General features: G+C 35.6%; 3 protein-coding genes across 4 annotated transcripts; 2 read left to right on the top strand and 1 right to left on the bottom strand.

The window, feature by feature from the left end:
* Positions 1 to 2874: 2874 nt before the first annotated feature.
* On the bottom strand, positions 2875 to 4471 carry LOC103046100 (olfactory receptor 2AT4-like). Its single transcript, XM_049468350.1, has 2 exons — positions 4315 to 4471; positions 2875 to 4170 (listed from the first exon to the last, which is right to left on the bottom strand). The coding sequence occupies exons 1-2, from the start codon at positions 4320 to 4322 to the stop codon at positions 3174 to 3176; spliced, it is 1005 nt and encodes a 334-aa protein (XP_049324307.1). The 5' UTR covers positions 4323 to 4471; the 3' UTR covers positions 2875 to 3173.
* An 8640-nt stretch (positions 4472 to 13111) lies between these two features.
* LOC103041391 (olfactory receptor 1J4-like) lies at positions 13112 to 16525 on the top strand. Its single transcript, XM_007235412.3, has 2 exons — positions 13112 to 13143; positions 13289 to 16525. The coding sequence occupies exon 2, from the start codon at positions 13314 to 13316 to the stop codon at positions 14352 to 14354; it is 1041 nt and encodes a 346-aa protein (XP_007235474.2). The 5' UTR covers positions 13112 to 13143; positions 13289 to 13313; the 3' UTR covers positions 14355 to 16525.
* A 4470-nt stretch (positions 16526 to 20995) lies between these two features.
* LOC103040161 (olfactory receptor 1-like) lies at positions 20996 to 23091 on the top strand. 2 transcript variants are annotated; one of them, XM_015601940.3, is made up of 2 exons: positions 20996 to 21029; positions 21410 to 23091. In XM_015601940.3, the coding sequence occupies exon 2, from the start codon at positions 21411 to 21413 to the stop codon at positions 22395 to 22397; it is 987 nt and encodes a 328-aa protein (XP_015457426.2). In that variant the 5' UTR covers positions 20996 to 21029; position 21410; the 3' UTR covers positions 22398 to 23091. The 2 variants fall into 2 exon arrangements, with proteins under 2 accessions (XP_015457426.2, XP_007235472.2); XM_007235410.4 differs by lacking the exon at positions 20996 to 21029 and adding an exon at positions 21048 to 21126.
* The last annotated feature ends 487 nt before the right edge of the window (positions 23092 to 23578 follow it).

The raw sequence follows: 23578 nt of genomic DNA, 5'->3' as shown, positions 1-23578 counted from the left end.
TACGGACTGTTTACACGACTACGGCTTCTGTATTCGGTGAGATTATTGTTTGCTTGGCTACTTTATCTGTGACATCTGGTTATCAGCATGTAAATAAACCAGTCTGTTCATTTTACTCGGCAAGCGTCGCCCCGCTCTGTCTGGCGTTACACTGCCTAACTTTGTGTTTGTATTATTGAACACTTTGTGTAAATCCTCTAAACTTCATTTTATTTCTCACATATGTGTATGCTGTATTTAAATAAAATAGTTGTTGATTCGAACAATCAATGATTTCTAAAAGAAAATTGTGAAAATTATCAGCGTGCCCAAACTTTTTCATACCACTGTACATCCTTGATCAGTGGCAAGAAGCTGATAATTGTTATGTTAAACTATAACTTTCTCAGTGCTATGATGAGGCCTAAATCCAGTGTAAGTAATTGTAGATAAGAGCAAAGTTGTTGGGCCAGAGCCTTTTCTAATATCTTAGAAATAAACAGTAGGTTTGAAATATTTTTATTAATCTTGATCTTTTAGGCTAGCTAGAAAAAAATATGCATTGGCATACATTTGTTGAGTATGAAATAGTTTTTGTTGTTATTTCTACTCCTAAATGTTCCATGGTTCAGATTTAACTCCTGAACAGAGTAAAAAGGCCAACTCCCAGAAAAGAGTTACATAGAGTGTATTTGATTTGAACTCACTTAAAATTAGTTTATATTAACTCTCAGGGAGTTTATTCCAAAAAAACTGAATTTGCTGTGTAAGTTCCCTTCTATACTCAACAAGACTTTGATTGATCGCCTTTTTCACTCTAAATTGCTTTAAGGTACCGTTTCTGTCTTTTTTCTAAAGTAGATAAATTTAGTAGAAGGTATTATCTATTATCTAAGTATCTAAACAATGAATTAGTTTATCTAGTTCTACTGGGTCCACCAGAGAATACACTGTGGTTGATAAATCCGCAACTTCATTAATACATTGTTGGGCTTTAAGTGGTTTTTAAAAGCTAGTGCCATAACTGTCAATCAGCCACAGTCTGATGTTATTTAGCTTATGGTTTTATTAGGCTAAGATAATGCTGCAGTCTGCCAATCAGCCACCTTCCTCTGTTTAAATTGGAGTGAGAGAAGCTTGCTCCTGAGCTATTTGTCAGTCTGTGTTATAATAAGTTTATTGAGATAATAAAGGATGCAGCTGTGCTTCGTAACACTATGAACTTTATTAACTCATAGATTGATAGTTAATTAAAGAGTGCTTCCTAAACCCGTGCCCACTAAAGTAGTATGTGAACTTGCTTGCAAATTAATGAATAACCTGACCCAGTACTTATTCTGACAGTACTTCGTTAAGTGGTTTCTGCTTGCAGTTCAGCACCATAAAGACCAAGGACCGCAGGAACGGGAAGAAAATCTTCAAATATGCCTGTGGTTGATATATTATATTATATTATATTATATTATATTTTGTCTGTAGCATGTAGTGTAATTGGGCATATTAGGATTGACCATTTAAGCACACACTTAAATGATCAAAATCCAAATATAACAATGGTAGAGCTTGTGGTGTCTTTAATCTCACCTTTACTTATTTTAACGGGTACTATGTGGTGAATATTTAATAATCAGGGGCTTCTAACTGACCTTTTGACCGTTCATCTGTGCAAATTCTTGGGTATGTCAACTTGCATATATATATATAAATATATATATATATATATATATATATATATATATATATATATATATATATATATATATATATATATATATATATATTTAGAGTACCAGTCAAAAGTGTGGACACATCTCGTTGAATGTTTTCTTGTTTTTTTATTTATTTATTTTATACATTTAAGATTAATATTAAAGAAAAAACAATTAAGTACCAATTAAGTGATACATGTGGAATTATCTAGCAACCAAAAAAGTGCATGGCCTCCTCAATCCCCTGACCTAAACCCAACTGAGATGATGATTTGGGATGAGCTGGAGCTTCACAGCATGAAGGAAAAACAGCAACTATTGTTCAGCACCTCCAGGAACTCCTTCAAGATGCTGAGAAAACTATTCCAGGTGACTCTCCCTCATGAAGACACTGAAAAAATGCAAAGAATGTGCAGATCTGTCCTCAAAGTTAAATGTACAAAGTTAATATTAGATTAAAATAGATTGTAGTATTATTATAGTAATTTGTGTTGATTTATTTAGTCATATTTGTCTTTGTAAGTATTTTACAAGGCCTAAGTACATCTGTTTGTACTTTGAGTTTCACAATATGTATAATGATATTGGTTACAACACACATTTTTTTGGGCATAATAGTGAATAAAATACTGCATATTTGGCAGTGTAGAATCAATGTTTGTGGTTCAATTGAGCACAGGGGAGGAGGAGGGGTGTCAACAAAGATGTTCTTTGAGCTCATTCGTTAATTTTCAGTTTGCAAAGCTCTGGCAATCAATCTTCATGCGTTAGTTTGTTTATTTGCCAAGACTGTTTGTTTTCAGGAAATCCAGCCCTGTTCTGTTTTTGGGCTTGATCACGTAGGGATCAACTAGATTAAGCCTAGGATCTAGTTTTTTTCTAACTTTGTTATGTTGGCATAACGACTGTAAATCTAGTCTATTTTTGACTATTTTTGACTACAGTAACATACATATTTAAGGTAAACACAAGAACATAGCTGCTAAATTCTTTTCAAGACCATTACAAAAACTATTGCAATAAGAGTGAGCTCTGTTCAGCAAACATGTTTACAAAAGATATATAAATGACATAAGGCTAAAATGACTAAAATAGGCTATATTTTTGTGCATCGTACATAGTATGAAAAAATAACCGAGTGTAGTTTATAATGCCTACAATAATGTCATTTAATATTACGTGTATATTGTATGTGTAATTTACCATTTATGTAAATGTAGTATGTTAAAATGTGACACATTAGCTTCAAACAATGGTCAGTCATTAATCATTATAAAATGAATTGTGTATGTAATTTCTGACACTGTATGCAACGTGCAGCGCCAGTTGTTGAATATAAACTTACATCATCAAACTTCATTCACAATATGAATGTACTTTTATGTCATTTATACAGGGCACAAACTTAAATGAGACTTCAGCTTCCTGTAAATAAACATTGATACATTGATAAATCAAACCAATATGTAAAGTGTAAGGAGAACCTCATTTGAACACTGACAAAATATTGATTTTGTGGCCCCTTCTATTTTTCTGTGCACTGATGCACCATTTGAAGAACAGTTTTCGTATCTCTTTGGCCCTAAAAAAGTATAAGAATGGGTTTACTAGTGGTGGGAATAACCAATAAAACAAAGTAAATGCAAGTCTCTGATTGATATCAAATATCACATTGGGTAGATAAGGTGCTGTGAAAACAACAAAACGGGGCACATAATGGATGCAGATAATGCATAGCTGTGTGGCACAGGTAGAGAAGGCTTTCACTCTGCTATGATTATTTGCTGTTCTGATTATAGACACCACAATATTGATGTAAAAGTAGATTATGACAGTGAGAGTTAGTGCAATCACACACATAACTAAACAGGTGAAAACATAGCTCTGGAAGCTAACATCAGAGCAAACTAGATTATATAAAGACAATGTGTCACAATAGCAATGGATAATGAGATTTGGTCCACAGAAAGGCATCTGTGAGGCCAGTATTGTGATAATGGCAGGAATAATCATGGAAATTGTCCATGAAAACCCTGTTAAGAGGATCATAGTTCGATTGGTCATTAAAACAGGATATCTGAGGGGAAAGCAGATTGCCAGATATCGATCTAAAGCCATGGTTGTCATTACAAGTAAATCAACGTTTGAAAAATAGTGGATAAGCATCCTCTGAAACATACAAACATGGAAAGAAATGGATCCATCATCAAACAAGTAACGGACAGCAATTTTAGGCAGCACTACAGTGCAAAACCCAATATCTGCCAGAGCTAAATTCATCATGATGATGTACATGGGCTTTTGCAGGCTTGGTTCAATGACAATCATCAACACAAACACTGAGTTACCCACTACCACAGTTACATAGATGCCCAAGAAAACTGCAGCAATCAGGTTGTAGTATTCCGGCTGTAGTCCAAGGAAACCCAGAATGAAAAACTCTTTCACAACTGTATTGGTTGTCTGGTTATTAGCTGACATGCTAAAAACAAAATTAAAAATGAGTTATTCTCACACAAAATGCATTTGCTAAGGCATAACCACAGTTATAGTAGACTTATGTTACAGAAACCAAATAAAATGTTGTCCATGTATAAAACGTAGATGTATTTACGAGATGTATTACCTTTCCATCCACTTGCTTGACGTTTGCTCTTTCTACGGTCTTGTCTATAGAGCCTGTAATATATGGTTCATTGTAGGCAGTATAGAAAGTGTTAAATTCACAGAATTGTTCACAGTTATGTGCAGAGACAAACTGACTGATTGTCTTACCTGTACCTGGCTTCTGTAGCTGCACTTTATCCTCTCTGATCATTTATAGGATGCAGTGCATCCGGGCCAGGCCCGTTGTGAATTGAGAGTTAAGAAGGTTTCTGTGTGAAAGCAACAATTTAACAGAAAGAAAATAATCCAGGAGAAAAGTAAAAATCTTTAAATAATTCTTATTACAGCACAATATCTTTGCCTGAGGTACTCTTGGAAATGACTTGGAATTAGACAAATCATATAGTCCCAGCTAGATATAGTTGTTAACTAGCCAGCTGGACAAACATATTCTGATGAACACACAGCAGGTTTTTTTTTTTATTTAAAAGATATTAATACTCATAATATTTCTTTGGTCTAAAAACTATTTCACTAACTTTTTTACATTCAGTGCCTTCTCTTTAAATGTTACTCCACCCTAATCCAGCATTGGACATTTGAGATGTTATACGATTTTGATCAAATGTATCACAACTTATTTTATTGAATTTTATTTTTTTCAAAACGTACACCAAATAGAGCCCATGTGTATGTTCCCACGTAACAGTAGTTCATCCTATATGTAAAGGCTATGGTTAGTAGAGCAGTAGCGATTGTTGTAAAACTAAGAAAAAATATTCCTTTATTTATCTGTTGAACATCAAGTATTCTAGTATTCTATGTAAAAACAAAACCAGTAGTATTTCTAATACTTATATTAAAATTATCAGTTGTTGATTTCTAACAGAAAATATGTTTAAATCCACATGTTTTAGACAAAATTTCACTATAAAATAATATAATTGCACATTAGGAATTGTTTGCAAGTAACAGAAAATATTTGCATCTTTTTTTGTCATTTGTAGAAAAAAAAACACTTAGCACAGTTTAGATACTAATCCTAGTTGAAAACTATATCAGATAAAATATAACAAAAGTACCATTTTCTACACATTCCACATGTAACACTTTTTGTTAATAGTAAATTCAGTAAACAAAGAGTAATTGACCTTCAGAAAGTGAGTCTCTATAGAGTGAATGTATTTACGCTTTGAAAATCAAACATTTTTAAACTAAGGGTGCCAAAAACGTGCAGAAGAAGTTCAGAGAATATATAATATGTTTATAAACTTTTTTTCAGACTGATTACCGATTAATAATGATAGTAATAATGGTTAATGTTGTACCTTTAACTACCTAAAGCTTAAAGTTAAGCATTTACTTTAACGTTTCTGCGTAAGTTACTTAATACATTTTGATAAAAACATATTAGAAGTATTAAATTCACAAATCACTTATGACCTCAACACATTAACAAGACATATGTTCAACACAATCTGACAGTGTAATTAGAGTGTTGATGGCGCTGTTGGGAAATAGCAATCGCTATGAATTACTGCAACCATTAAAAAGATTTTCAAAAATAGTGAAAAGCTTGAAGCATTTAATATCCTTTTGCAACCTTCTGCCCTTTTGTAGGAATCAATCATCTGAAATTTCAGATCGATGATTTGCTTGTGAACACAATGTTCCTTTTTTTTTTTGCTTTTTGGAATTGCCATCATTTAATAATTTATAATGCTAGTTTTTATTATACTGTAAGTCAAATAGAAGGTCATATTTCACATTTTTGCTTTATTTAATACAGTTTCCTGTGTTTTTTAAAAGACAGCTGTGAGGAGTATTGAAAAAACAAAATGTAATCAAATGCTTATCATGTTTTGAAATGTGGCATTATAGAAAGCCATTCTACACAAATCTAAAACACAAGGCCTTTAAAGAAGAGAAGAGGATGTTACTGCAGCCAGAGCCAGTCCATAAAGTAAGCAGTGTAGGCAAATACTAAGGGCGCAGAGTTTTTTGTATCCTTTTTTTTTCTTTTAAAAATTGCAAAAAAAACAACGCCACACCAGCATGACTTTGTAGTTTAGTAATATTAACCCTAATCATAATTACTGAGTTCTCTGTGTGCACTGTGCTGCATTCTGCTGATAGAAATACACCCACAGGAAGGCACAAACCTACTAATTTATTCACTAAATTAATAAATAGCTATTAACAAACATAAGTTTATTAGGAAAATTTGGAAAGACTATTTAGCTGCTGGGACATAACCTACATTATAGAGAAGTACTGCAAACCACTGTCTGGACCAAGGAATCAAAATTAAGTCTGACCACAAGTTTCGGTCAAGTTTGTTTGTGGTGTACTAGCACTTTTGCACCATTTAATGTAAAATGATTTTGAACTGCTTTTTTTTGCTGAATTAATCACAGATTTTTGAGTCTTGTAGTTATTCGCTTAGTGCCGGACTCGACTGGGTTCTGAGTGTTATTAAATTATCAAAAATATTTGTGAAAATTATATTATTATTGAAATATGTCCTATTGTGATAAACATTGATTACATTTTTAATAGCTGTTTTGTCTTTGTTTTATTGTTCGATTTCAATTTCTCATATGCACAGTTGTGTATTGTCTGCTGAGCAGTCGGTTGATCCTTTGTTTGCTTAAACAGTAATTGTGCTCAGTAGCAGCATGTGTAATGTTACAACTGGGATTATGCTTTAAGAAGTTTTGTAAAAATGCCATTTAGTGTAAAAGGGGGTAAACCACTTCCAAACTTTTTTGGTTAGTAGGCTTTTTTCTTTATCAGCTACATCAGATAACAGACAGATGATTCTCCCTTATATCAATAAGGACAAACCTGAGCTGAGCATGCTTTGGAGGGTGTCGTTTTATTCTAAATAAAGCTTTCCTTTCAAGCAGACTATAATATGCGCAGTTTTTGAGCCTGAGTCTGATCATTATAGCATAAGGCAAGGTTTTTTGTCAGTTGAGTAATCTATCTAGCATCGTAAAGTCTGGCAGAGAGTTAACTGAGCTTAATACATCTCTGATATTTTTAATAAATTTCTGGACTATGAATGATGTTATTAAGGTTATTATTATTATATTTAGGTTATTTATGTTAACACCCAGGGTTTACTAAATCTACGATATCACTACAATAAAGTGTAGGCCCCATCACAATTTGGGTAATGTGTCCTGAAATGTTTTTTTTAATCTTAAAACACCAATGGTCTGTTACCAACTTAACATTCAGTTTTAATATTGATTCTTTTAAGCTGTTTGACTTTTTAAGTTTGCTTATAATTCAAGACAGAGATAGTCTCAGTACAGTTAAATAAGATGTTTCAAGGCAGAGAGTAAATTATTAGACTGTTGCATGAAAGAAAAGCGGCACCCTGAATATCTTTCTTAATTAAAAGATGGAGCTTGCCCTCAGACTTGAACCAGTTGTCTGTAAATCTTTCTTAATTTTCTGAACATCATTGTACACTTGATATGAAGTTAATACTCTCAATTTTAACCTTGTTGGTCATTATTTCATGTCTCATCCAGAATGGTGGTGTCACTGACCATTTACTTACTGCAGCGTATAGCATGTTTTTCCAGGCTTCAGCATGAAGCCTAATTGGACTAGTGTTACTGACAAAGGCTGTGATTAAAACTCAAAAGCACTATAAGGAATTGTCATTATGAAATGTTTTTCAAAGATAAAACATCAGCTGTTTTGAGTAACTATGACATTCTCATCACTGTTGCACGTTTATTGAGTGTGTGCAATCCCCCAGGACCTGCATCCTGTCAGACTGGCCCTGTGGGTCTGACAGGTGTCTTTGGAGTATAAATTAAGATGAAATTGCACGTGCTGTGAGACAGTGCAAGCAAACAATAATGGTGTCTACAATCTCACAGGGATACTTAGATACACTGTTAAAGTTTCCTAAAGATCTGTCACATGTTTTTTTGCACTGAATGATGCAACACATAGACCAATAATATCTAACACACAATCTAAACTGATAAGATGAAATGATAGTTGACAGATAAAGTGCTGCACATTAAATTTGCCATGTTATATTGTCACTTACAGTGGGTACTTAACGCTACAAGTGTTCGAATGTAACACTCACGGCATTAATAATGACTGTTGATATAATACTGCCATTAAATGTGCTGTGTAATCTGATAAAAACAAAAATGAAATCTGTAATCACATAAATCACTGAAAATTATACAAAGCATGTAAAATACAACACAAACTAAACCACAGAAAAGCAAATTAAAAAAGAGGAGATGACTATTGCTGGAACACTGAAGCAGTACATAGGTCACAGCATTGTCTTGACTTGTAAGTGAGGCCTTTTTCTGACAGTGTTACGCCCTCGCTATGTTTTCCTGTGTTTTCCCCGTTTCCTAGTGTGTTTCTCTAGTACTTTTCCTTCACGTGTGTGTAATTTGTAGCTCCGCCCCTTCCCCAGGTGTTCAGTGTTTCTTGTTCCTATTTATAGCACAGTTTAGTCCATGTTTAGCCGTCGGTCTTTGCACCTTCCCCCGTTGTCTGTCACGTCACGTTATTGCTTTCTCCACGTTTCATATTTACTCGCTCTTGTTTATTGTCATTCACGTTATTTCTAGTCACGTTTATTTCCTGTTTGTTTCTTTGTTTATTTTGTATATATTTACGTATTTATCCTTTGTATATATATCCCTAGCCCTGTTTGTTTGTTTATTTGTTATTTATTAAAGTATTGGTCTTACCCCCATATAAATCCGCCTCCCGTCTGTTCCCCACATTACAGACAGTGTAGAGTAATAATGGTCTCTGGGGTTTCTTCCCTACTGAGATTAATCACGGTCACTGATTAAATCTCCAGTTCTCTAATGTTTTAATTGTGGTAATAGATTCTACCGCTTGGGAAAAATAATGAAAGCTTTTCTTGATTTTTAAGCACAACAAGTAGGTAATGAGTTATTCAACAAGGGGTTTTACATAAACTGGAGCCTGAAGATAACACACTTTTAAACATGGTAAATTAAAACAGGGTGTGAATTATACCGTGACTATTGGAGGGGTGGGGGGTAAAGGCAATAAGTGATTTACATAAGTAAAGAATGCAGACAAAAAATTAACAAGAAATGTTATGTTCCACCTTAGAGGTGTTTGAAATGGTATTACAAGATTCTTCCAATCATGGATACTGTAAATGTAATAAATATTTAATGTTATAGGTAAGAAGGATATATATAAAGGATATAGTGTTATCCATTGATATAGTGCACTAACACTTTTGACCATTCAAAACAAACTAAACCCCCAAATGGGGGATTGATTTACCTTTTTATCCAGAATTTTAACAGTTCTCTCATCTAGCTAGTATTTTAGATCTCAGCTTGACTTCAAGGGTTGATTTCAAGGGCTGCCATTTCCTAAAACACTCTACTGTAGTATATTCTAATAACCTCTTCTGCCTTTAGCACATTGATTACTATCATTTTCAGGTCTTTAAACAGTTGTTTAGAAGAGCTTGTGGTCAGCGTGTTAGTACACGGTTTCAACAGTGAGAGAAGCTTAGAACAAAACTTGGAAATTGGATTCAGCTCTTGTTATTGTGTGGCCTGCACAGTGCAAACACCAGCTCCTCCACTTATCCGCATTGGTTTATACTTGGCTCGTCATTAAAGCTATTTAAGAAAGCTAGATAGCAGCTACTTAAACGTTATACAAAGGCTTGTGCAGGTGCACACCTCAGAATTTTTCTAACTACACAAGGGTGCAGAAACAGACACCAAGCAAGACAATGGAAACATTTGGGGTCAGAAATCAGGAAGTATAGGCACCTTATTTATGCGCATGAACATAGAGTGAGCGTTAACATGCCTTTGTTCCAGAGGATGCCCCCCTTGAGCTCTTGATGTGGACAATAAAAAACAAAAACACTGAACCTCCTCTAACGTTTGATAATGTCATTCTGAACCCATATCACTCATTCAAACAACACAGAATTGTAGTAAAAAAAGGTCAGTACTTACTAAAACAACGTCTGGTTTAAATCAGTCTCTGACAGTTTATGGGGTTAGACTGGTCGTGCTTGGACAGAACGTGCACAGGCTCAGGTACGGTCGGGCTGGAGTTTTTGGGCCTGATGTAAGCTCTAGTTACAATTGGTTAAATGTCACATGTTTGTTTTGATATTCAATGTATGAAACATTGTAAAAACAAATATCAGCCTTGATAGTTGTTAAGATTTCCAAAATGTTTCACAAATGCCCATTTGCCAAAACACTGAGTTTTATGCAAAAGTGTAATTTGGCCCAGGGCACACAATAAATTGCATACAACCGTTTATTGCACAAAGTGTAATAAAAATAATTAAAAGAGACTAAAACATACAAAACTGTAGACTCATTTTAATTCTAAAAAATATAATATATGGTGTTGTGTGGATATTTATGACATCAGGTATTTTATGTTTTTGCATTTGCAAATCCTTAGCAGGAACACTTTAATTTTTCTTATATGGCTCGCATATATCTCTGTTTTTAAAATATTGTCATAATATTTTTAAATATCATATTCATTAACTATATCCACCATGGCATCTGACATAACATCATTTCATATACATTCCCTTGACATTGCATGAACAGTGTATCATTAAAACAGGAGAGTGTTATTGTGTACAACAGGTACTATTGTGTACCCATTGCTCAACTCTAATGAGCTGAGAGACAGATGACAGAAATCTCTCAGGTGTTGTTTCCACACCAGTCTCTCTGTGGAGCAATCACAACAAGCAAACTAATTAGCAGACTTACTTATCATGATTACGTTAGCCAGAGGAGGTTTTGTTTGTGTATGGAGGGTTAGAGGGTCTAACATTCTAATCAGGTCATCAAAACAAGCTGACGCAATTGTAAATGTAAAAGCTATTTTCGGTAATGAAGGTTAGGTTTTACAGTATAATCTGTTATAAAAGATAAAGTAACCATAGATTACAACACAGCTCAGACCAATTTTATTCCAACATGTCTAAATGTTAATAATCTGTATTAATGTGTTCATACTGAAGTTTAGAGTTATGGATAAGATCTGGATTGCAAAATGCATCAAATTATCTTTTAACTTTACTTTTATATGTATTGTCCCGTACAGTTCTAGTATGTGTAATTAGATTTAGGTTAAATCTTTTTAGCCTAATGCAAAGGACATGACCTGAAATCATGGTCACCTTCGCAAAGTAAAACAACTCCAATTATAAACAGTTGGGACATTGTGTAAAATGTAAATGCATAAAAATACAAATAGAGGGCAATTATTTGCAAATCCCATACACCCACAGTTTACTCACAATAGAACATAAAATCAGAAATTTTACATTTTCAATCATTTATAACCTGATTTTAGCAATGCATCTCAAAAAGTTGGAACAGGGTCATGTCTGCCATTGTTTAGCATTCCCTCTTCTTTCTGCAACAGTCAATTGGTAAAAGATCTGGATTCCTGACAGGCCGGTTTAGTGTGCAAGCATTTTTCTGTCACACCATGCTGTTGATGAATGAAGTTTGTGGTTTAACATTGTCTTGCTGAAATATGCAAAGCCTTTATTAAAAGAGACATTGGATGGTAGCAAATATATGTTCTAAAATCTCTCTATATATATACACTGCCTGGCCAAAAAAAAAGTCACCACCAAAAAAGATGTTGCACACTCTAATATTTGTTGAACCGTTTTTAGTTTTGATTGCAGCAAGCATTTCAATTAATTTCAATCACCAAGATGATGCATTGATGATGCACTCTTTCACAATTCCAGCACCATGAATCCTGACATTGTCATCTTGGAATATGGCCGTGCCATCAGGAAAGAAAAAATCCATTAATGGAATAACCTGGCCTATATTTAGTATATTCTGGTAGTCAGCTGACCTCATTCTTTCAGCACATACTGTTGCTGAACCTAGACCTGACCAACTGCAGCAACCCTAGATCATTTACTTAGTTAAATCCAGGTGAAGATTTTGTTTTATACTCTTCAGGTCTGCCAGAGTCATTAGCCACACTCTTATATTGTTGCATCTTGTCTGTTCTTCATAAATCCACTCAAAACTAATTTTATCTTTCTGCCCACTTGTCCGACATAATACTAATGGATGTCCCACCCTCAGATCAGCTTGTCACAGTCCAGTTTCCGCTACTGATTACATCCAAGTGTATATGAACTTGAACTAGGAATTTTCTGAATATATTAGACCCATGTGACTGTATAGTAACTTTTTAATAATTAATTTAAAGTTGTTCGACCAGAGTAGGATGGTTCACCCCTTATATGTGAGCCTTGGTTCCTCCCATGATTTCTTGCTCCAGGTCTGAAAGGGAGAAATATATAAATAAATTTGGCAGAGTGAAAATAGGAAACAAAATCATAAATATAGTATTCTAATATATAAAAAAGTTATGTATAATTATTATTAATTATGTTATGTAAAAATCTTAGTATGCTGTGTACATAATATGTGCATGTAAACATACACATTGTTATGAAAAGGTAAATATATGAAGTTAATATTTTTTTCTGAATAGCTCTGCTGTATTTTTTTGATAGTTGCAGGATATTAAAATGAATACATAAAATAAGTTATTAATACCTACAGAAGAAATAATTATGTGGTTCACCGGGTGCTTGCACTGCACTGCACTGTCTGCTGTGACAAATATTGATGCATAAACTATTCATCCTGTGTAGCATACACCCATTTCTGTTTGTTGTTGAGCTTCAGGAAGTGATGTCACCATAACAAACGTATAAATACCTGCAAATGTGCAAATCTCTTTACAGGATGCTTCAGACGCCGTAGAGGTAGTGTATTAGGATGCATAATTTTCTCCATACTTTTACACTTTGATACATTATGCATGCTGTGAATTATGCTTTCATTTACATAATGGCAACTTGGAATCATATCTTGGAATTAATCAAACTAGGTTGTTCTCTTCCTCCACAGATTCTGTAACCAGAAGACTCCTGACATGGCTTTCTCGGGATCAGCTATCTTTGCCAATGCAACATTTGTTCGTCCCCCCACATTTTACATCAATGGATTTTATAACATCCCTCATGCAAAGTACTACTATGTGTTTCTTTGCTTTGTGTATGCAGTGACTGTTTTAGGTAATTCTTTTATAATGGGGACCATATACCTGGCACGTTCTCTCCACACAGCAAAGTACATAGCTGTGTTCAACCTTGCTGTTTCTGATCTGTGTGGAAGTTCTGCTCTTATTCCAAAGCTTGTGGAGATGTTTCTGTTTAATAACCAATACATTTCTTATGAAGCCTGTCTAACAAACATGTTTTTTGTCTTATTTTTTATGACTTTACAGTCATTAACTCTGCTTGTTTTGGCCTATGACAGGGTGGTAGCTATATGTTTTCCATTGAGGTATAATGCTATTGTGACTAAAGCAGCAATGACATTAATTGTTGGTGTTGCATGGATTTTTTCCATAGCCATCATTGCCATCCTTGTAGCCATGATTACCAGATTGTCTTTCTGTAGATCCACTACAGTTGACAGCTACTTCTGTGATCATGGTCCTCTCTATATTTTAGCTTGTAATGACAAGTCTATAAGTTATGTCATGGCTGTCACCTGTTTTGTTGTACTGGCTTGTCTTCCAATGATATTAATAACAGTCTCATATATCTGTATTGGAATTGCTTTGCTTAAAATCTCACATGGTGTTGAGCGAATGAAAGCTATGAAAACATGCACTTCCCATCTTATATTGGTTTCTCTATTTTATTTCCCATTTTTTAGCATTAACATTTTATCTCTCACATCATCTATAAAAGCAAACGATAGAATGATCAACTCTGCCCTGACTCAAACTATTCCTCCTATGTTAAACCCCATTATCTACACTCTCAAAACAGAAGAGGTCATGCAGGCTATTAAAATACTCTACAAACAAGCGAAAGTGGTAATTCTACGTGGAATAGCCCTGCCCAGCAGTCACATTAGCATTTCCCCATGGATGAAGACTGAAGGTGAAAAAAGAGCATTTTAGGCAGGTTAAGTATCTGGCTGAAAATAAACACTACATTTGGTGCAAAATTGTGAAAAGTGAAATTTGGTACCTGAAATGAAATTTATTAGCACATTACTTTACAAGTTTACTTTAAACCCAGTGGAACAAGTAATTAATATTTTAAAAGGTAATACTTTACTGATGGCTTTAACTAATGATTATTATGGTGTGCAGAATTACCATTCTGTAGTTTATTTTCTTTAAAATATTTTTCATGCATATTAAAATGTCTTTATGTGTGGAAATGTCTTTATGCACATCAAATTACAAACCTATTGTAGTTGTTTCATATCTTCTGTGGAAATACAAGATTACCCAACAGAGGCTAATCAGAGCTTTAAAATGTTCAAGACTTGTCTGACCTTGGTGATAAAATTATCCTTCAAACCAGTTATGATATGCAAGTCCCTGTAAAGTTAAGAGAATGGATCAATCTCCCGAAATGTTGGTATGGCCATAACGTTTAATATATGTGCATTTGTAAGCTTAAATTTTTGTTCTCACATCAAAGACTTGAAATTAACTTTTTATTGTACCTTTATTTCAGTTTGCTATAATTACATTAATGGTGCTCTGAAATTTGTAAACTTGTTTACAGACCCTTTCACTTGTGGCCCATATAAGTGCCACAGGTGTAGGTGATACAAAGCCCTTTTCTCTAAAGTAAAATGAACATTTCTTATCAAACATGAGACCTATTACCTACACTGTAAAACCCGATAAGTTGACTAAACTCAAAACTTTGGTTGTAACCGATTACCTAATAAATTTTAAGTTCATGTAATATATTTTTTTAAAGTACAGTGAACTTAACAAATAAATATACATATATATTTAAAATTAATATTTTCCTGAACTTGTTTTTAGTCTTCTTTCTGGTTTCATTCAACTATTTTTTAAAATACACATAGAAAAGTAGATGAAAGAAAACAGTAAAGAAATCAAAGTACTGAGAGCACAGCGAGAACACAGAGTTACTGCAGCTCAGTAAATGATGCTTGTTCTACAACCTACAACACAGAGGCCAAGCATTTAATCATAATATGTGATCTACAAGTTTATCTAAGGTAGCCCCGGGTGAATCACTACACACTGATGGTGAGTGTCAAAAACTCTTGGACACACCGAGTATGCAAATTGATTGTGACAGAAGCCAATGGAAAAGAATCTGTTAATGGCAACAGACTAAACTCAGTTATTATAAGTTGATTCAACTCAAAGATCTCAGTTTAAGTGTATCTGTGCCCACAAATGTTCAACTAACTCAAAATAGTTGAGTATTGTTTAGAAATCTCAAATTTTATGCAAAACAGACTCAATTTATTTGAGTTTAAACAACTTCTGGGTTTACAGTGTATGTAATGCTTGAATAGAAATCCTCACGTTTAAGGTGTGTAATATCAGGCAGAAATTTGTCAAAATGCATGCATGTTAAGGGGTGCATGTTAATTTAACACTAATAGTGTTAATTTAATACTGGCAGATTTACTGTGCAGCAATTGCCATTTGAATGAAGAAACTAATCTTAAAGTCATTTGTAGATATTTGTATTTATTTTTATGCATACTGCTAATAATACTCATTGAAGATACCATGGAAAGGAAATACAACAATTAAAATAGTCTAAATTACTTAAAAAAAAGATGATGGAATTTTCTGGCTTCAATCATATGTGAATCACTGTCTCTGCTTGCTTTGAGTGACTGATTAGTTATTTTTAATTAGATTATTATATAGATAGACATATCTGTGTATATAAGCATAAATGTATGAACTTAAACATTAAAACCACTGTGTCTAATATACTGATGATCATCTGTGTGTCACTGAGATCTATTAATGTGCCCTGTAGTATCTGGCATCAATACAAGGTTCTTTAACCCCCGTCAGTTACAAGGTGGATCAACTGCATATCTGTTGCAGATGCAGGTCATCCCACTAGTAAATGGTGCACACATACCCTGTCATCCAAGTTAATATAAAGGAAAACAGAAACAATTTCTAAATATTTTCCACAATTTGCTTCTGAGATATTCTGCTTTTCTGTAATGCTCTGTTTTACTCAGTGAGTTATATACAAATTGCTTCTATTGCACCTGTTTTATTTATGTTAGTACACCTCACTTTTCAGCATTTGTTGCCCCGTCCAAACCTTTTTGAAATGTGTTGCTTGTATTAAATTCTAAAAGATTAAAAAAATGTGAATAAACTATGGATCTGTACATTTTTCAAATTGTTTTATTCATATTCATTTACATTTTAAACAGCATCCCAACTGGAATTGGTGTTGGCTGGTAGGTGTTAAAAGTATTCACATTTATTACTCAGGTAGAAGTAAAGATATTAGGGTTTAAAATAATTCTATAGAAGATGAAGTATCAACTCAATCTATTTACTCAAGTAAAAGTTTAAAAGTACTGTTTTCAAAACTACTCAACATATAAAAGTAAAAATAATGAAACATTTTAAACATTCAAACATTTAACGTTGCAATATTTGGGATAGACTAGGCTCTCTGTTTCAGCTGCATATATAGCCACTGAACATCAATGCATTTTAGAACAATGGAAATATATTAAAGGGGCTTAGCTGGGTCATTTGGATCAAGTTCTCTATTACTATCTAGTTTTTTTCTAATATCTATGATTTTTTCTGGTGTTTTTACAATCTCGACTGCTAAGTTGACTTTCTGTGGGACCAATCTGATCATGAGCTGCTCTATTATCAATTTAACATGTACTGATGTTTGTTTCCAGAGATATGCTGCAACAGCAGTGGATGCATTTCATTTCAATTTAACGGCAATTCTCTCTAATTTACCCATAAAACAACAGACAACAAACAACTGTTTTTCAGCTAATCTTTTCTAGCCGAACTGGAGAGAATAAAGTATTCTACTAAAGTGGGGTTTCTGATAAAATCATCATTTTGTTGCAAAGGGAGAAGAACAGATCCGGTGAACTGAAACTTTTGTTTTAATTAATATACTGGCCTAATAGCCTCTATTGTAACCTCATATATAATAAATTCTATTGTAATCTCATCTCATAGTAGCAGTTGTAGCCACATTTTGTGTTGCCAGGGGTTCTGGCCTGACATCAACGGCACTGCTCACTGCATGCCACTTAAAATACATTTTGTGGTTCTTATTTATCTAACAGTAAATCTTCTCTTAGCTTCAAAAGACTACTCAAATTTACAGAAACAACAATGATTAATGGACAGCACTGCTAGCTATATGATCAGCTATCTAGCTTACTGCTGCACATAGTGGTACCCAAACGTTCCTTTCTGTTTTATTATTATTAAATATTACAATATCACAATAATGTCTATAAGATAAATCTTAACCTCACTGTCAGGAGGAAAAAATTCTCAAATACTCAGTTCTCAGTTTTGATGTTTTTAGGTTTTTACACAAGCTTAACACCCATTACACTGTCCTTCTTGAAAAAAAAAACACAGCAAACTAGGCACCCTTTACTTGTGAATCATGCTGCTTTATATCTCTCTACATGTAGGGGACCCTATGCAAGAGGTACTCAAATAAATTTAAGCTGTTACACAATAAGCAACATTGTATTTAGTGTTTAACATCTTAAAAATAGCAAAAATAGCACCATTGACAACAATTAGCAATAGACCACTGCTGTCATTTAGTCATTTTTGTAGTTGGCGCCATGTTTATGCCCATATTTGGAGTTCCCTGTCTAAACTGTTTTAGTAAATGGCAAAAATTATTGGGCTTTGCAAAAACTTACCTCTATTACATACTGTGTTAAATACATATGTTTAGGACCCTGTACGTTTTATTCTGCATACATGAATGTGTAGGATGAGTAATGGTGGGGGGGTTCCATTCAGTTCTGTGTGAGTGTGTAGGATGAGTAATGGTGGGGGGCGGGTTCAGTTCAGTTCTGTATGAGTGTGTAGGATGAGTAATGGTGGGGGGGGGGGGTTCAGTTCAGTTCTGTATGAGTGTGTAGGATGAGTAATGGTGGGGGGCGGGTTCAGTTCAGTTCTGTATGAGTGTGTAGGATGAGTAATGGTGGGGGGGGGGGGGTTCAGTTCAGTTCTGTATGAGTGTGTAGGATGAGTAATGGTGGGGGGCGGGTTCAGTTCAGTTCTGTATGAGTGTGTAGGATGAGTAATGGTGGGGGGGTTCAGTTCAGTTCTGTATGAGTGTGTAGGATGAGTAATGGTGGGGGGGTTCAGTTCAGTTCTGTATGAGTGTGTAGGATGAGTAATGGTGGGGGGGGGGGGGTTCAGTTCAGTTCTGTGTGAGTGTGTAGGATGAGTAATGGTGGGGGGCGGGTTCAGTTCAGTTCTGTATGAGTGTGTAGGATGAGTAATGGTGGGGGGGGGGGGTTCAGTTCAGTTCTGTATGAGTGTGTAGGATGAGTAATGGTGGGGGGCGGGTTCAGTTCAGTTCTGTATGAGTGTGTAGGATGAGTAATGGTGGGGGGGGTTCAGTTCAGTTCTGTATGAGTGTGTAGGATGAGTAATGGTGGGGGGGTTCAGTTCAGTTCTGTGTGAGTGTGTAGGATGAGTAATGGTGGGGGGGGTTCAGTTCAGTTCTGTATGAGTGTGTAGGATGAGTAATGGTGGGGGGGGTTCAGTTCAGTTCTGTGTGAGTGTGTAGGATGAGTAATGGTGGGGGGTTCAGTTCAGTTCTGTATGAGTGTGTAGGATGAGTAATGGTGGGGGGCGGGTTCAGTTCAGTTCTGTATGAGTGTGTAGGATGAGTAATGGTGGGGGGTTCAGTTCAGTTCTGAATGAGTGTGTAGGATGAGTAATGGTGGGGGGGGGGTTCAGTTCAGTTCTGTATGAGTGTGTAGGATGAGTAATGGTGGGGGGGGTTCAGTTCAGTTCTGTATGAGTGTGTAGGATGAGTAATGGTGGGGGGGGTTCAGTTCAGTTCTGTGTGAGTGTGTAGGATGAGTAATGGTGGGGGGTTCAGTTCAGTTCTGAATGAGTGTGTAGGATGAGTAGTGGTGGGGGGGTTCAGTTCAGTTCTGTGTGAGTGTGTAGGATGAGTAATGGTGGGGGGTTCAGTTCAGTTCTGAATGAGTGTGTAGGATGAGTAGTGGTGGGGGGGTTCAGTTCAGTTCTGTGTGAGTGTGTAGGATGAGTAATGGTGGGGGGGTTCAGTTCAGTTCTGTATGAGTGTGTAGGATGAGTAATGGTGGGGGGGTTCAGTTCAGTTCTGAATGAGTGTGTAGGATGAGTAGTGGTGGGGGGGTTCAGTTCAGTTCTGTATGAGTGTGTAGGATGAGTAATGGTGGGGGGGTTCAGTTCAGTTCTGTATGAATGTGTAGGATGAGTAGTGTTGGGGGGGTTCCATTCAGTTCTGTGTGAGTGTGTAGGATGAGTAATGGTGGGGGGGGTTCAGTTCAGTTCTGTGTGAGTGTGTAGGATGAGAAATGGTGGGGGGGGGGGGGTTCAGTTCAGTTCTGTATGAGTGTGTAGGATGAGTAATGGTGGGGGGGTTCAGTTCAGTTCTGTATGAGTTTGTAGGATGAGTAGTGGTGGGGGGTTCAGTTCAGTTCTGTGTGAGTGTGTAGGATGAGTAGTGGTGGGGGTTCAGCTCTGTCTCTGTGTGTTGAGAAGTCTGACTGCCTGGTGGATGAAGTTGTTTCAGAGTCTAGTAGTGGGGGCTTGGATGCTCCTTTATCTTCTGACGGATGGCATCCGGGTGAGGGATGTGTGCGGTCTTCCACAATGCTGGTGGCTTTACAGATGCAGGGTGTGATGTACAGTGATGCGAAAGAAGCCATTTCTTATTATACAAAAGCACATCTCAGGCGACTCTGTTTGTGCCGTGCTTGCAGAAATGGCTTCTTTCGCATCAGTCTCCCATACAGCTTCTCCTTGTGCAAAGTGCGCTGTATTGTTGACCGATGCACAGTGACTACATCTGCAGCAAGATGATGCTGCAGCTCTTTGGAGGTGGTCTGTGGATTGCCCTTGACTGTTCTCATCATTCTTCTTCTCTGCCTTTCTGATATTTTTCTTGGCCTGCCACTTCTGGGCTTAACAAGAACTGTCCCTGTGGTCTTCCATTTCCTTACTATGTTCCTCACAGTGGAAACTGACAGGTTAAATCTCTGAGACAACTTTTTGTATCCTTCCCCTGAACAACTATGTTGAACAATCTTTGTTTTTAGATCATTTGAGAGTTGTTTTGATGAGCCCATAATGCCGCTCTTCAGAGGAGATTCAAATAGGAGAACAACTTGCAATTGGCCACCTTAAATACCTTTTCTCATGATTGGATACACCTGGCTATGAAGTTCAAAGCTCAAAGCTTTTCATATGTATGTACCTCCCATAGACAATGGCCTGAGTTTACAAATTAGAAATTACTAAGCCCTTACTTTTAATAATGCTCGAGTCATGCTAGTCACATGTGCATTGAGATGCATATCCCAGTGTGGTTTTAGCTATTTCTTGTTTCTTTAAAAAATGTGGGGAAAAATGTGCCTTTAAATGACTTCTTTAAAAAAATCTATTAAGATTAATTATGTGGATAGTTTGACATCATCTATCCAGTCACCTGTGGGGCCCTCTGTGGGGTTTCAGTGAATAATATCAGTCTATAAAAGAGTACTGCGCTCAAAGTAAAAAGAGTCTCTGAGACTCGCTTATAGACAGGTAAATAAGGCTTGTCACAACCTCTCCACAAATGAACTGAACACATGTATAAGTAAAGCTGACCTATCTTTATTAAACTGTACTAACTAAATTAGAGGTGTGTATAAAAAATTAGACACAAAAAGTTAAACACATATGGGCAATTTGCCAGACAGAGGGTAAGCCTAGACTTGGGCTACACAGCATTTTGAATGGATGAAAATGAAGATTTTCAATTGAAAGAAAAATATAGAGTATGACTAGGTTTAAACACTGTTTGGGAAACCAATCCATATGTACTGCATTTAAACCTTTTTAATGTGAAAACATCAAACTCTGAGTTCCAAGATAAATGCATGGATGATGTTTTATATTTTTTCCCTGTCTCTTCATGTTTTCAGTATGTCAGAGAACAACCAGACCATCACTACTGTCGTGACAGAGTTTTTCATTGTGGGTTTCCCAGGACTCCAACCTGAATACAACAATCTTGTGGCTGCCCTTTTCTTCTGTGTATATGTTGCTGTATTAGTAGGTAATAGTACCTTTACGATGCTGTTTGCCATTGAAACAAGCCTCCATAAGCCCATGTACATCATCATGTTAAATTTAGCTATGTCTGATGTAGGATTCTGTACTGTGGCCCTGCCTAAGCTGATCTCTCGCTACTGGTTTAACAATGGCTCTATTTCATTCCAGCTCTGTCTGATGCAGAGGATATTCATTCACTATTTTGGTACATTAAATTCTCTTATTATGATGATTATGGCTCTAGATCGTTATCTGGCTATCTGCTTTCCATTCCGATACCCTGTACTGATGACCAACCAAGCCATGGGCCTCTTGTCAGGGTTTTCCTGGGTGTCAGCCTTTATCTCTCCTAGCATTTCTGCTTCTATGACTGCTAAGATGCCATTCTGCGGGCCCAATCTGATTATAAATTGCTTTTGCGATACAATGTCTATGAATAACCTTGCCTGTACTGATACAAAAGCTGCCTATCAAATACAGTTCTCTTTAGCCATGTTTGTCCTCATTGTGCCCTTCTCGTTTATCATTATCTCCTATGTGAGCATTGGGGTAAGTGTAAGTAAGATCACAAACAATCAAGGCAGAATGAAGGCCTTTTCCACTTGTACCACACAGCTGGTCATCATTACCCTTTATTACACACCTCGTGTCTTTGTTTATGCGACTCCTTACATTCCTAATCTAAAAATGACTGTTGATCAGAAAATGGTGTTCTCTATGTTTTATTTACTGCTGCCACCAATAGTCAACCCTCTCATATACTGCTTCAGAACCAACCAGATACAACAGCTGTTTAGAAAGGTTTTAGGGCTCAACAGGATGAGTCAAAAAGTCAGTGTTGGATTTTTCCCGAAATGAGAGGATGTTATTCATTCTCTATATTGCTCTTACTGCTTGATAAAAAAACAACAGCAGGCCTCACTTGGTCAGTACACTTAAGCAGCTGGAGTTTGTAGATGTTCAAATTGTTAAATTGTCTGATGAAATTTAGGTTCAGATTATTCAGATTATTAATTGTGTCAGGAAAAAACATTAGGATCAGGACCAGCGCTAGATTTAGAAACAGAGTAAATAAAGTAGCATTAGGTTTTGGGTTAAGGTTAAAGGCAGAGTTTGGTTTAGGAAAATTAAGGTTATTTAAATAGATATGTCTCTGATTGTAAGTAAAAGGTAATTCAGGTATCTACAATGCAAAATGTAGTGATGTGTACTATCTAAATTAAGTGTATTAATGTATTAATAATGTTGTGTAATATCAGTTCAGCTTGCTTCCAAGCTATGTGAAAAAATTAATGTGTCTACTAAATGTGATTTTCCACACAAAATATCTAAAATGCTTCATATAAAGAAATGTTTACTATGTGCAAGTAATGAAAACTATGTATATCTTGATAAGGATCTATGTAAAACACAAATGACATCTTAAAGGTACTAAAAAAGTTTCAACTGTTTTCTTCATTGGAGTTAGATTTGGATATGTGTCTCCATCTTGTGGTTAGTATGACATTTTTACTCGCAGTACCTCTCCGTATATACACTACTCAAAATAAATAAAGGGAACATTAAAACAACACATCCTAGATCTCAATTACAGTTTTTCTCAATTGGTTTGGATCATTTCTTGAAACTGAGATGACATTCCTATAACTATAAGGTAAATTGGCCAAACAGACTTACAGTCCTCCTGTCAAAATAAACTGGACGGTGCAGCACAACTACATGGATCCTCATCACATGCTCATATCGCTGCAAAAACAGTTTACCTATGTGTCAAAACTAATTTCTTTTCTCACACAAATCATCAGTGCCCCCAAAATGCATTGTCCCTTTGACATTGTGTAAGTACTGCAAGTCAAAATGCTTAGATGTTTTGTCTTTATGGCAGAGGTCTAGCTAAAGGAATACAACTTTCACACCACACACACTGCACTCATTCTGCTAAGGAAATTTTAACTATTTTTATTCACAAGTACATCTTTACACATTACTGTAGGTAGGAAAGAAAAAAAATGCAAAAGAAAATGTCTCAAATATACTAT

This window comes from Astyanax mexicanus, chromosome 20 (genome assembly GCF_023375975.1).
Source record: "Astyanax mexicanus isolate ESR-SI-001 chromosome 20, AstMex3_surface, whole genome shotgun sequence".
Lineage (NCBI taxonomy): Eukaryota > Metazoa > Chordata > Actinopteri > Characiformes > Acestrorhamphidae > Astyanax > Astyanax mexicanus.
This window is presented reverse-complemented; position numbering and strand designations above follow the sequence as displayed.

Excerpts from the sequence above, each read along its gene's own strand:
- LOC103041391 (XM_007235412.3), top strand. The coding sequence starts at position 13,314 with ATGGCTTTCTCGGGATCAGCTATCTTTGCCAATGCAACATTTGTTCGT.
- LOC103040161 (XM_015601940.3), top strand. The coding sequence starts at position 21,411 with ATGTCAGAGAACAACCAGACCATCACTACTGTCGTGACAGAGTTTTTC.